The following is a 14,698-nucleotide window of genomic DNA, read 5'->3' on the forward strand; positions in this document are numbered from 1 at the left end:
CACTCGGTGCTCTGGCGCTCCCCGTGGCCGTGGCCAAGGAGTGGCCTCCGTGAGCGGCCACAGGCCCGATGCAGAGCGAAAGGTCCCTGGCCTCGGACGAGCCGACTCAGGGAGAAAGAGAAAAACAAAAACAGAAGCTGTCTCTGCTTGGGGAGAGGCGTGGGCTCCGCTCCTGCTCTCAGTGCAATCTGGGGCCGGGGGTGATGGTGCCTGGGGGAGCAGTGGCAGCCGCATGGCTGCAAGGCTGAGCTCCTGAGAACCCGTGAGGACAGGGAGGCCACACGCCCCGAGGGAAGGCCTCTGGGGAAGTCTCTGCAGCTGCCCCGCTTCCCGCAGAGCCAGCAACGAGGCCCTGGACGCTGCAGCAGGAGGGCACCAAGGCACAGGTGCAGGCAGAGGTGGGGAAGGGGCCGGCTCTGACCTGGTCTCACCGCACACACTTCTTGGAACAGGAAGGCGGCAGCACGGCGAGGGTCATGGTCAGAAAGGAAACTTCCAGGCCCTTCCAGGACCCCTGCAGGCAGCGTGGGCAGCTGTGGGCAGCCTCTCCCCGCCCTCCTCCAGGTGCTGGGACCTCCTGAGCCATGCACACTGCCAGCAGGTGCACCTGTTCCTCCCCTCCTGGATCTACTTTCCCCCGATGCTGGGGCAGCAACATGTTGTGCTCAGAGCTGCCATCAGACTGCTCCCAAGTCGCCCCCTCCACTGGGATCTCCCCAAGAGGATGCTGCAAAGGATCAGAGGATGCGGCCACAGAATAGCCATTTATTGCAACTGAGAGATCCAGTGGGGTCTACTGAAAATAAATATTTTTGTTACAAAATATCCATATAAAAACCCTAAGCTGCTTGCAAGCTCCCTTAGTTTTTCAGCTTATTGCATTTTGGTTAATTTGTTTCAAATCCAAAGCAGAGGCCTGGGTCAGGTGAGCCTGGCCCCGCCCGCAGGCTCCTCCTTCTCCACCTGCAGCAGCTCCCACTCGGTGAGGAGCTCCGACGACACCTCGGTGTACAGGTGGTCCCAGTCCCAGCTGACGTCATCCTGCCAACAGGGTGTCCCCGGGTAAGGCCGGCCAAGCCTTTCCCCATGCTGTGGCCAGCGTCCACCCCAATCTGCGCGCGTGGGGAGGCCCGGGGCATCCTGGGAGGCAGCGGCTCTGGGCTGGGAGGGGGGAGGAGGCGTGGCGGCTACCGTACCTCGCGGACCTCGTGCTCGGGCGAGAGCACTTTGCTGAGGAGCTTCAGGTCGATCTCGCCGTCCTGCGAACGTGAGGGCAGTGAGGGGCCAGGCTGGGCCCGCGGGGGGCTGGGCCAGCCAGGCAGAGCCAGCTTGTGTGGCAGCCCCTTCCCCGCTCCCAACACACGGAGAGCGGCAGGAATGCCTCCCTAACAGAGTCAGAACCCCAGGGGACCACGCGGCCGCTGGGGAGTGGGCGGGGCAGGGCCACAGGGGCCTGCTGTGCCATCAGCTGCCACGTGGTTGGCCACGATCTCAGCCACGGCAGCAACTCAGATGCAGAAGGGTCAGGGATGCCGTGAGACACCCATGGACGGGGCTTCCTGCACGGGTTCTGTCGCCAGGCAGCCCCTGGGGTCCCTGGTGGGTGCTGCTGGGACCCCACCCCTCCAGGTGAGCCCACTCACCAAGTTCTGGAAGGCCGAGTACTTCATGAGGTCATTGTCCAGGTCGCGGTAGGTCATCACCCGGTTTACCTGGATGCTGAAGGAAAGACAGAGTGCGAGGAGGCCCCGGAGGAGGCCAGACTGGCTCGGACTGGACCGGTCCCAGGGCCTGGTAGGCAGCCAGAGACGACCAGAGTGGGAACAAAACGCTGGGACATGGCAGGAGCCCTGGCATGGCCGATGCCCATCACGGGGCGGCGGGGGCAGGGGCAGCCCAGGGCGGGGACTGAGTCACACATTTTCCATTTCTTGTCAACTTCGCACCCGCTCTGACGTACCTGGGAGGAGCTGCCACCTGCAGAACAAAGTCTTCTTCCTGGACTTCTTCCAGATCCGGGATAATCGGGGTGTCTGCAAGGAGAGTGGTGCTGATGTGTGTGCGGCGTGCACGGGGCAGGCAGCGTGCACGGGGCTCCGGCCGCCTCTTCCTTCTGCTACGCCCACCAACACCTGGCCCGGGGGCTGGAGGTGGGGGTGCGCTGGGCCCTGGGACACAGTCTCAGGCCACCAGGGGTTCTCAGCCCAGGGCTGTGGTTCTGAACCGGGGGTGTGCAGAACTGAGGGTGGGTCTTCCATGGCTGCTGGAGCCCAGGCCTGACCCAGGGTGGGGCTCAGCGATCTGCATCTGTATTTCTCCCTAAGATCGTATTATTTTTATTTTTCATTTGATCTGAAAGGCAGATGGGGCCAGCATTGTGGCATAGTAAGCTAAGCCTCTGCCTGCAGAGCTGGTATCCCATGTGGGTGCTGGTTCCTGTCCCAATTGCTCTTTTCCCAATCCAGCTCCCTGCTAATGGCCTGGGAAAGCAGCAGAAAATGGCCCAAGTCCTTGGGCCCCTGCACCCATGTGGGAGACCTGGAAGAAACTTCTGGCTCCTGGCTTCGGATCGGCTCAGCTCTAGCCATTGAGGCCATTTGGGGAATGAACCAGCAGATGAAAGACCTCTCTCTCTCTCTCTCTCTCTCCTTCTCTGTGTTTGTAACTCTGTCTCTCAAATAAATAAATCTTTAAAAAAAAAAAAGACAGGCAGAGAGAGAGAGACAGAGAAATCTTCCATCTTCTGGTTCATGTCCCAAATGCCTACAACAGCCAGGACTGGGCCAGGTCAAAGCCAGGGGGACAAAACCCACGTCTCCCATGTGGGTGGCAGGAACCCAAGTACTTGAGCCATCACCACTGCCTCCCAGGGTGCACACTGGCAGGAAGTTGGAATCAAGAGCAGGGCTGGGACTTGAACCTGGTGCTCCAACATGGGATGTGGGCTTCCTAAGCAAAGTGTCTCAACCGGTATGCCAAACACCTGCCCTGATTTCCCTGAGACTTCTTGGGTGATGCGTCGGGTTAGGAGCTCTCGGAGTGGATCAATGGAAAGAAACAAGAAGAGACCCCAGGCAGCACTTGGGGAGGGGCTTGTGGGAAAGAAGGGATGCTCCTGAACGATCCTGGCACAAGCCAGAGGCAGGGTGACTGAGGACGCCCAGTGTCACCGAGTGAGCATCGCTACGAGTGCCACTTGCTCACGGAGTGGAGCTACAGGAGCAGCAGCTCCACCGAGCAGCTGCCAGTGCCCCCTGTTAGCATGTCAAGGTCATTCTCCACCTGACACCGTAACCTGGCTCCCCAGCCTTGCGGCGTGGCCAGGGTCCGCACTTGCCAGGCCTAATAAGGGGCGTAAGTAACGCCAGTGCCGAAGACACCCCTCCTCCTGCCCGCTCTCTGAGGCTGTCCTTCCCTATGCTCCTCGGACAGGGTTACAGACGCAGGAGCAGGCAGCGGGCCATTTCTTTCATCAGTCCGACAAAACCAGGAAATCTCACACCACCGAGCTGTGGCTCCCGGCTGAAGGTCCCCAAATTGTGCCTCTCCTCGTGGGGACAATCTAACACCTGGAGAAACACTTTGTTCTCCAAACTGGTATCACTGGGTGGGGTAGGGTTTTAAGCCAAAGTTTAAAGAAAAAAGAATGAGTGAGTGAGAGAGAGAGAGAGAGAAGGAGGGAGGGAGAGGGAGAGCGAGAGAGATGGGGCAGGGGAAGAGGCCAAGTGGGGCTAGGCCAGCCTGGAATCCCCAAGTCAGCTGCGAGCATGGAAAGAAGGGAAAATGCGGCCGGGCAGCCCCTCGCCGCTCCCAGGCCGTGCACCGCTCTCGCCCAGCCAGGCCGGCACACATCACGGTCAGCCCCAAGCTGGGAGCTGCAGATCTCTGTGACCACTGCCGACCGCAGAGCCACAGATGACCTGGAAAACGAGAGACAGAGCAGAGAACAGACAGAGGGAGGAAGAATGTGGCTGAGAGGGGACATACACAGAGACACCCCAGCACCCCAGAACACTGAGCCGCACCTGACAGGTGCCCGCCTCCATGAAGGCGCTGCTGGGGGCTCAGACTGCATTCCCCAGTCCTGCTGCAGAGATTCTGTGTCCTATGTAACACAAAGTCAGCTGGCTTTGTCACTCCTGCTCGAGTGGCTGATAGAGTCCTTTGTGCGGGCTGCTGACAACACTGTGCCCTGAGCCCAGGGCCAGCCAGGCTCCCAGGCCCTGCAGTGGGGGTGGGGAGCTGGCTGTGCCACACGCCATCGGCACGGTGACAGTTGCGGAGCCAGCCAGTGAGCTGCTCCCGGCTCCTCGCGGTGCGGAGTGCAGCCTGAGATGAATATTCAGAAGTTGCTAAGGAAATGCCCCATGCTGAGTATCGGGCTCAGGACGGGCTCCTTGCAAACTCCCCTTTCCCTCCACAACTTTAGCATTTGGGTCCTGTCAACCCTGCCCAGCCTCTCCGAGCGCCGAGGAGCTGCACTTCGGCCCGACGGCCCCTCTCGCCCCCACGGGCTTCCCTCTCGGTCCCCATGCCCCTCCTCCAAATGTGCACAAAAGAGTGTGGGGCCGGCCCATCTGTGACAGATCGGAGGTCAGCTCGGGCCCTGGCAAAGGGGCCGCTCAGAGCGGCACTGGTGGGGCTGGCCACACAGTGGGACTTCTCTCTAATTGGAAGCCTGGTGGCCGGCAGGACCCGGTGAACCGCCTGAGTGGGACGGCGCCAGCGATGACAGCCAGGCCAAGGCAAGCTGGAACGTGGCGGTGCGGTGACAGCTTGCGCCATCACAGCAGTGGCAGCCCGTCCAACTCCCGGCTCGCACTGGAACAGGTGGCCGGGGAGCCGGATTGGGGCAAACTTCAAAGAACTTCACGATTCCAGTTTCTGACGCACAGTCACAGACAAGGGCTTGCTTGTGTGGACAGAGTAGGTTTTGGGGAATTTTTTCTGCTTTTCTTTTTCTCCTGGCCTCCTCCCCATCCTCTTTTTTTTTTTTTTTTTGACAGGCAGAGTGGATAGTGAGAGAGAGAGACAGAGAGAAAGGTCTTCCTTTTTGCCGTTGGTTCACCCTCCAATGGCCGCTGCGGCCGGCGCATCTCGCTGATCCGAAGCCAGGAGCCAGGTGCTTCTCCTGGTCTCCCATGCGGGTGCAGGGACCAAGGACTTGGGCCATCCTCCACTGCCTTCCCGGGCCATAGCAGAGAGCTGGCCTGGAAGAGGGGCAACCGGGATAGAATCCGGCACCCCAACCGGGACTAGAACCCGGTGTGCCGGCACTGCAAGGCGGAGGATTAGCCTGTTAAGCCATGGCGCCGGCCCCCATCCTCTCTCTTTCACATATACCACAGGAGTAAGCCTAGGAAAAAGAAAACAGACCTGAGAAAGCCGCCTCCTCCCCCGTGACCTACAGGCAGCCCCGCGGTGTGTGATGCGGACTGGGGGCCGGTCTGATGGCTACCGCGCAAGGCTCAGGACAGGCAAGAGGGATCCAGGGTCAGCTCCAGTCCGGCTGGAAAGCTTCTGCCATCTTCGAAAATCTGACCGCGAGGTTCACTTGCCTCCCCTCGCCCTCCTCCACGACCACTCAGAAAATCGCTAAGGACAGCAGGGTGAGGCAGCTCGGCCGGCGTCGCACCCCGGCTCTGCCACATCCCCCGTGTGACTGATCCTCTCCCTCTGTGAGACGGGGAGTGTGATCACGGCTGCTTGAAGCACACAATGCAATCATCCTCACCAAACAAAGCGCGAGCCCTGTGCCCGGTGCACAGAAAATACTCGTGAACTCTTCTCATTCGCTTCACCAAGGCTGCAATACGAGCACACAGAGGAACGTGGGGCTCTCACCTTCACTCTCCCATTCGGTCCCGCCCAGGGATCAGCATTTCTCAGAGGCAACATGGGAGCTAAGTGAGGGCAAGCAGGTGTTGCCAGGTGAAACCATCGAAGACAGCGAGAGCCCGGCTTCCAACTCCACCCCGCGTGGCTGCAGCCCTGGGCCCCTCCACCCCCAACCCCACGCTGCCTTCCCAACGTGACCGCCTTCAGGGATGATCCTCGACGTAACCGCCTCCCTGTGGGACACCTGCTACTCTGTGACTGTGTCCTCTGTTCCCAAAACAAGCTGGGGCCCGTCCCCCACCGTTTGTTCCCTGCCTTCCCTACAGGCACAGTGCAGGCCTATCTGAGCACCCCGGAAACGCTATCCCACCCCAAGGAGAAGGAGGTGGCTGGGCTCCCTGGATAGCCCCGTAAGAAGGGAAGGCGCAGGCAGCACAGCAGTGAGCTGCCAGTGTCCTGGGCACCGGTGTCCTCACTTCTGCCCCCCCACCCTCCGTGCCAACTGTCTCTTAGGCTCCACAAGCTGGGCCCTGGTAGCCACGCCTGGGGGGTGAAGGGGGACTCCACATGTCTGCTTGTTCGCTCATTCCTTCACTCACCCATCCAAGGATGCCTGACTGAGCTCCTTCTGGGAGAAAGACGCCGTGGCAGGTGATCCAAGCCCCAGCGACAAACCAAACACACGTGGCCCACATCGCCACGGTGCATCAGGCTGCTGGAGGGCTTGCACGCAAATCACCGGGCTGCTTCCCAGTGAGAGCGTGCACTGCTTCCCAGTGAGAGTGGCACCGGACAGCAGATGAACCGGACTCCGTGGCGGAACACCACAGGGAGACCCGACTGCTTCACCCTCCGGGAGCAAAAGGGACAGCAAGTGTGAGAACAAATGCAAAAGCTACAGAGGACGGTAAAATGAGAGCCGGGCCTGCCCTGTGTGAGACCCAGTCGTCTCCCTAGAGGTGATCACGGCTGGCGATGTCTTACGGACGGAGTGGAAAGAACTGACCTGGAGCGTGTGTGGCACACGCGGTGTGGGAAGACACCTGCACACAGCATCGCTCTCGGGTGCACCTTGGTCCACAGTTCATTGTAAGTCAGCACCCAGTGCTCTAAGGCACGGGTGTCCCACCAAGTGCTTAACCCAGCCCAGAGAGGACCCCACTCAGAGTGTGGGGCACAGGGTAAGGCATGGGGGGGCACAGAACAGCTGCGAGGCGAAGGTGGGGCAGGATTCGGCCAGGTGGGCAACAGCAAAGGCACAGGAGGTGAGAAGTCACTTGCCACGCCACAGCAGGCCAGTGTGCCTGGGGTGCAGAGCCCAGGGGAGCGCCCAGTGCCGGGCGAGGACGGGCCCGCATCAATCAGCTGTGTGCTCTACGCCAGGCCCCTTCAGGGGAAATCGAAGACAGAGCATGGCACCGTGGCAGAGGGAAGCTCCGGACACAGGAAGTAGCAATAAATCAGGAGGCGACGGCCCACGCACGCCCTTGTTGGTGAATCACCTCCGGATGGGACTGGCAGGACTGAGAGCTTCCCACAGCCCCCAGGTGCACGGCGCCACCTGGTGGGAGCACGTGAAATCTGCCCCGAGACGGTGGCCAGCTGAAGCAGACGCAGCCCAGTGATGCCGCCGCCCAGGCACTGGCCACGGAAAGGCTGGCTGGAGAGGAACCGAATCTGGACACTGTGCAAACCCGAAGGGCCCAGGCCAAAGAGCCACGCTGGTCTCCGCCTTGCTCCTCAAGCTGCCGGGTGGGGGCGTCCCCAAGAACCACCAAGTGGGATCTCTGGACACCTCCTGGATCTGATGACGTCACACACAGCCAAGGCCTCGCCTCGCTGAGAGCAATGGACCTGAGCCGTGGGGACAAAGTTACGGAGGAGGAGTGCTTCACCCTGGCCTCTTCGCCCATCTGCCTCCCACTCCGGAAGCACCCGACAGAGGCTCGTCCGTGCACACCAACAGCAGGAAGCACTCGTGGCCAAAAGAGAGATTGTCAAATGGGAAACTCATTTTGACATGAGCACTCTCAGTAGCCGCCACCCAACATCGATCCAACAAACCAAATGCCAGGTGAGGCCACGGATGTAAATACGCAGTGCCTACAGAAGCACTGGAAACCTGCAGCTACACCAATCCATCAGTGACAACCCATTTCACAGACGCCCTGAGATGCCGCATTGCACGCACACGAGCCCGGGAACCACCTGGCAAAGCCCCAGAGGGAGGCAGTTCGGCCCCGCTGCTGGCAGTGAAATGCTTGTCTGTCTCCTTCCAGTGCAGCTGGCCCCAAGCCTCTGTGACGCATCTGTGACAGTCTGCACCCAGACCCAGCGCTGCTGGCTTCTCGGGGGACCGCCAGAACAGGAAGCGCTCTCCTAGACTGGACAGGGCGATGAGGACACACCGAGCCCCACCAGGCCCTTCACCTGCATCACAACAACCCAAGTGCTGCCAGGAGACATCAAAGGCGGTACCCCAGACTGGCCCTGGGTCCCCTCCAAGCAGGGACTCCACCCCTCACCGCCAGTCCCTTTAGCTTCTACTCTGTGCTGATTTTCTTGGTCGGTTTCTATGGAGTCGTAAGCACCCCAGCAGCTTCTCATTTTGGTAAATGACACAAGGGGTTCGCTCCCCTTCCCAGGTTCCCCAGGGAGTTTGCTGATGACACCCCCCACCTCCCGGAAGCAAATGCCTGCTTCTTTCCCACCCAGTCCTCTGGCTACTGAGCTGCTAGGTACCCATATCCACCATTCACAGCCAAGTTTAACAACCTCTCCACAGGGAAGGATCTGGACACAGCACTGCAGGAGCCCCACCCCCCCACCCCTGGCCGCAGGAACCGTCTAGACAAACCCCGAATACTGTGCCCCAAGTCCACAGAGCTCGTAAGCGGGAGACACAACCACCGCCGTGTTTTCGGGAGCTGGCAACTTCAAACCACCGAGCATTATCATTTTTTTTTTTTTCTCTGCAGCTGCAAAACTTTGTTTTACTGAATGCTGTTACCTTCTGCATCACGTATGGGGAATTTTAAACAGGCAAATGGAAGAAGGTCTGATTGAAGATGAAGTTAAGTGAAAGAAATTGGTCTCATTTAGCACATGACAGGATTCATCTGTGTTCCCGAGTCCACTGAGGTGGCATCATGGGCGTTTCATATTCATGAGCTGCTGCGACACTGTGTCCCCTCATTTACAAAGAGCCGTGTTCAGCAAATTCTGTCCCCGTGGACACCCCGTGCATTTCATGGTCTTGTCAGAGAGACATCAAACGCTCTGGTAACCAAATACCAGAAAATGGCTTTAATTAGTGGATCTCAATCGTATAAATAATTTTTTTTTTCTAAGTGAAAAAAAATAGAGAATTTAAAAAAAAAAAAAAGGAAAAGAAAAGGGGAAAGCAGTAGGCAACAGGCTTCAAACACCCGGAGGAACAAGGGGAAGAGGTGGCCTCAGAGGGGCTCCTGGGCGGCCCCCTGCACTCCCCCCATCAGGGGCCATGGGGCACAGACCCATCTCGGGGGCCCTGGCAGGTCCGCTCTATGAAGACTTTTGTCCCTGGTGACTTCAGCTGACTAAAGCTAGGTCCATCCTTGGCTCGTTACGGACAGGTGAGGAGGGACTGAAGGTGGCCAGAGAGCCACACTGCAGAAGCCGAGAGATGTGGCTGACCGCAGGTGAAAGGCGGGGCCCAGAGAGTGGGTCTCTGAGGAAGGGGCCTGGTGGCGGGGGTGGGGGTGGGGGTGGCGCAGGCTGAGGGCGGTTACCCCGTCCCTTTTTGAATGCCTCCCTGCTTCCGCCTGGAGCTGAACCTCAGCCAGTGCTGCCGGGGACAAAGCCCACAGACCTTCCGAGAGGAAGAGGACGGGACAGAGGCTAGCCCTGGGCCCTCGAGATGCGACAAGGCTCTCGGCTGGCCATGGTCGGAGAGGAAAGTGCGAGCCAGCTTTGGTTCAGGCCCCAGCCCGGATGTGCTGTGGACAGAGGGCACTCGGCTCCTGATCCACTGACCTCACTGCCGTGCCCAAAGGGGGGAGGTGAGCACATTTCCGTAGCAGCCGGGCTACACATGCAACCCACCACCCCCACCCCAAGACCCCGGAGGGCCCCCCAGCAATCGGCCTCAGCTGTGCCGCACTGAGCCTGGCCAGCGATGCCACGTGGCTCCTGGGAGACAAGCAGGCCCAGCGAGGGTTCTCTAGGGGCAAAGACCCCCTCGGCCTTGGAGCCTCCAGCAAGCAGATCCTGAGATGAGCCCAGTGTTGCCTGCCGTGGCAACCTCTAGGGAGCACCAAACCGCTCATTGGCCACTGGCTGCTGCAGACCCTGAGCAAGGACCCCCCTGGAGTTTCTGCCGCGCCTGTAGCCCCGGAGAGGTGCTCAGGACAAGGAGGGGCACGGGACTTCAGCCGTGACGAGGACGGAAGGAAGTGGTTCGAAGGGACAGCAACCAAGGTACTGGCTGCCTTCCTCAGTGGGGTGAGACGCGGGCCACGGCGTGCGTGCAGCGGGGTGGGCGCCCGCTCGGCGCTGCCAGAAGTATGTCAGAAACCAGGCGTGTCTGGTTTTATTTCATCCTCTTCGTGTTACACTGGAAACAACAAGACAAACTACACTGCTTTCATTCCGAATCCTTGGGTTTTGTATTTTTTCCTTATATATATTTATTAAAAAAAAAAAAAAGGCTCCTTTGATGGGTGCCACCCGTGACACCCCCACATACACGACGCTTCAGAGCGGCTCCCTCCGCGCGAGGCCACTGCGGGTGACAGCCAGCAGGTTTTGATCACAGCCACTCCGAATCGGATTTTCATAAGATAGATGGGGAGTCTTAGGGCTGCTCGCTGTCTTATCAGATGAGAACGGAGGGGGAGGGGGCGACGGGTCCTGGGGGAGCCGCGCAACAATCAAGGGCTGTGTGGCTCTCTCTCTGTCCCCCCGCTGCCGTGATTTTCAAAGGAGCCTGCCTCGGGCACTTTTAAATGATGGTGTCTCAATTCTGTAATCATCTTTCAAGAGCTTTCTCTTAAAGGGGCTTTTAGGTAAACCCAGTCCGTCAACTGCACTTATGGACTTAGGAATCACATTCCCAGTGTGCGCCCTGCTGTGCGTGTGTAGACACAGCCGAGGAGGCCCACGCACACGCTGACCACCTGTGTACTGCCGCGGGAGGACCTACGGCCAGAGAGGAGGACCACCTGCTCGCCGTGGCGCAGGCAGGAGTGTCCCCCTTCCCTCTGCCACCCCCAGGGCGTGCTGCCTTGGGTTCTTCTTTGGAAACTCACCACCACGTTGAGTGTCAGAAGGAGGAGACCTCGTCAAACCCATCCCCACGCACACACGGGCCCATCCCTTCCCGTCTCTGAGGGACATCCGGCTGTCAGCTGACCACTTGGGGGACAGGAAGTGTCACGGGCCACCCCTGGCCACATCTGGCTGAGGTTCTGAGTACGGGAACTGTCAGGCCTTTTCTCTATGGTCCCCGTCTCTCGACATCGACGTCCCTCTGCTCAAAGGAAGAAGCAGGGGCCCCAGGAGCCCTGGAGGCCGCGGCCCTCCTCACCTGGGCCTATCTCAGCCGCTCTCAACCCTCTCCACTCGCCCACTCCCTTCACAGCTGTGTGGGGACACACCTGCGCAGGCCCTGAAAGCTGCACTGCCACACCACCTGTGGTCTCTTCTGGGACGGTCTCACAAAGCCAGATGAGACCTGCTTGGCCCTACCCCCATCCTGACTTACATTCAGCTGGGACAGAGACCAGGAAGTTCCAGAATAAACACCCTCGATTGTCACCGTGATGTCAGGGTGACATAAAGTAACTCTCTTTCACTTCTGCTGCTGCTTAACGCTGGATGATCTGCTACTAGTCACAGCCCTCCCAACAGATGCCGGCACGACAGCCCGCGGACGGAGCCTCGCTCTCTGCGATCCTGGGGACGAGTGACTGCAGCCCACTTCGCTCCAAACACACGTGCGCGTGTGGCACAAGCCCCTCGTGTTCCTTCTTCGTGTTATATCGCACAGGGACGCTGCCCACATGAACAAAGGGATGGGACTGCAGGGAGGTGACTGCCAGCTGTGTTTTGGGCACACGTGGTCGTGATGGGACTTGTGGGAAGTCTGGGTGACCTGCAGACTTCAGGGCACAACCCGGGGAATGAAGCACTCTGTCCTAGCTCTGCCAGCACCGCGGGAGGCCTGGTCCGCACTTTGGGTGACTCTCTTTCTAAAAGAGTTATCTGAAAAGCAGAGAGAGAGAGAGAGACAGAGAGAGATCTCCCACCTGCTGGTTCACTCCCCAAATGCCTGCAACAGTTTCAGGTCAAAGGCGGAAGACTGGAACCCGATCCAGGCCCCCTACACGGGTAGCAGGGACCCAGGTACCTGAGCCCTCACGTTGCTGCCTGGGTGCACACGAGCAGGAAGCTGGGATTGGAAGCAGAAATGGGATTTGAACCCAGGCACTGCCATATGCAATGTGGGTGTCCCAAGTGGTATCTTAATTGCTGCACCAAAAACCTGCTCCAACACATTGATTTTTTTTCCTATATTTATTTATTTTATATGAAATGCAGAATGACAGAGACAGAGAGAGGGATATCTTCCATCTACTGGTTCGAGCCTACGACAGCCAGGGCTGTGCAGGTCAAAGCAGGAACTCCATCTGGACCTCCCGTGAGGGTGGCAGGAACCCAAGTACCTGGACCATCATCTGCTGCCTTCCAGGCGTGTTAGCAGGGAGCTGGAGAGGAAGCAGAACAGCCGGGATTTGAACCAGCTACACTACTGCATTCCTTCCTACAGGGAATGCAAGTGCACACAACACTGACCCTCCAACAAATGGATTTTAAGGAGTTTTAGTAACAATGATAATGAAAAGAATCAGCAGCAGTTGTTGATAGTTTTTAAAAATTAGGGAGGCAGAAGAAGCAGGTTTAGGAACCACTTAGTCCTACACGCTGCATTCAGCTTAAGGAGGACATAACGGAACGTCCCTACCGAGTGAGGATGGAGCTGAGACAGAGTTCCAGTTCATCTGTCCTTAAAGAATCCATTCACCTTTTCTCTCTCTGCATTTAAAGCTGTGTAGGCTCCGGGCGACTCTGCTGTGTGCAGGAGAAGGGAGGAAGCATTCGGTAGGAGATTAAGCAAGGAAGCCGTGAGATGGAGGTGAACGGAGACGGACAGAGGGTGACGGAAGGGTGGTCCGGATAGACCGCACTGCTCTCAGTCTGCGGTCGGCCCTGTAGCGCACAGCTCTTCCAGCTGCACTGCCGGGCTCTGTTCAGCCACTTTTACCTGTTTTCCCTGTTGACATGGATAGAAAATTGAGCAATTACCCTTAAACTTGGAGCTCTCAGATCATCCAGATTGCTACACGTGCAGAATTAAGTCCCCGATTGCCCCTGGCTAGAAGTGGCTCAACTCGGCTTGTCCTTCAGGAATTAAACACTTTTTGGTGGGCCACAGGGATTTATTATTCCTAAGGTTTTGAGTTGCTCAATTCTGTCAGAACCACGCTTTGGGATGTGAAGGTGCATGGCTCTGTCCAGTGGGGATGACACGTGCCCAGGAGCCGGCGTGCCAGGAAGAGGGAGTGAGGACCCCACTCTCGGTGCTGAGCTAGGCCACAATGCGATGGTTAAATACGGGGAAGGGCTCTTTTTTATTTTATTTTTTTAAAGCTCCTGTTTGCGGAGACTTTCTACTTCTTTTAAAGACATATTCCTGGGTCTCAGAAATCTTTTTCGAACTTGAATTTAGCCCGGAGGAGCAACATTCTGTCCCGATGACTCTAGGTCTGCACAAGCCGAATCCACATCCAGTCGTGAGTTCAAAGATGACTTCAGCCTGATTGGGCTTCGGCTTTTTCCTGAGCTGACAACCCTTTCTCCCATTCGGATGGGACGTGGTGCTCATCGTTATACTCCGCCCAGGGCTTCCTTTCCCAGAGCTGGATCCTAGAGCTGCCGGACTCGGAGCCCGGGAGGCAACACAGCTTGGCACTTGCTGTCCGTTCTGCCCTCCAACTCCCACCCCCCCCCCCCTTCCTGGGCAACTTTGACTCCTGCTTCAAGCGGAAGGTTAAAACTGCTTCTTGAGGGCAGTCTCCCTCTCCACCTAGTGCACACCAGGCCTCCACGTCTCTCTCTCTCTCTCTCTCTCTCTCTCGCTCTCTCTCTCTCTCTTAGCACCCCATGCTCACTAATCAGCTGTGCAACTCTGCTTTACCCTGCACGTCCCCAACTAGGCTGTAAGCCCCGTGACGGTGAGGACGGCTGGTGTTCTGCACCAAATCCCCAGTGCCCAGCCCTGCGTGCACACATAGGACTGTTCAGCAGTCACTGTGGAATGCAAACATGGCTTCCGCACAGTCACCTGTGGCACCTGAATGCAACCCTGTTTCAGATCAGACGTTCTTCCTCTAACCCACGCCACCCTCCAGGACACAGGTCCAAAGGCTGAGGCCAACCGGAAACCAGGTTCTGAGAGCATGGCTGGTGATTCTGCCACGGAGGGACAGTCACCGACCTGGGGGGACGGCATTTTTGCCATCCGACAATTTGGGGTATCCTGAGGTCATCCTGGGGCCCCAGCTATTCCTCACTCTTCAGCCCACAATCATGAATCCCCCCTTCCAGGAAGCACAGTACTGGCTGGAAAGAGAATCAGCAAATCGGATGGCTGACAAAGTTCATGAAAGGTAGCTGGTACAGTGACATGGCCCGGAACCAGGGCTGAGCCCTGCAGACCAGCTTCTGCTTTGGTCGCACAAGTCCTTTCCTCGCTCTCCGTGTACAGTCTCTCCTGACGCCAGACAGCTCACCTGGGCAAGTTTCACATCCTTGTCCAGCT

General features: G+C 58.2%; 1 protein-coding gene across 1 annotated transcript in view; it reads right to left on the reverse strand.

Moving 5' to 3' along the window:
* Positions 1 to 724: 724 nt before the first annotated feature.
* The window catches only part of IFT43 (intraflagellar transport 43), an 85,070-nt gene continuing 71,096 nt past the window's right edge, over positions 725 to 14,698 (reverse strand). The window contains exons 5-8 of the mRNA XM_062181034.1: positions 1,961 to 2,033; positions 1,644 to 1,719; positions 1,197 to 1,259; positions 725 to 1,041 (exon numbers count right to left, since the gene is read on the reverse strand). Of these exons, the coding sequence (XP_062037018.1) occupies positions 922 to 1,041; positions 1,197 to 1,259; positions 1,644 to 1,719; positions 1,961 to 2,033 (332 nt within the window). The 3' untranslated portion in view covers positions 725 to 921. The remainder of the gene's footprint in view (positions 1,042 to 1,196; positions 1,260 to 1,643; positions 1,720 to 1,960; positions 2,034 to 14,698) is intronic.

This window comes from Lepus europaeus, chromosome 22 (assembly GCF_033115175.1).
Source record: "Lepus europaeus isolate LE1 chromosome 22, mLepTim1.pri, whole genome shotgun sequence".
In the NCBI taxonomy this organism is placed as follows: domain Eukaryota; kingdom Metazoa; phylum Chordata; class Mammalia; order Lagomorpha; family Leporidae; genus Lepus; species Lepus europaeus.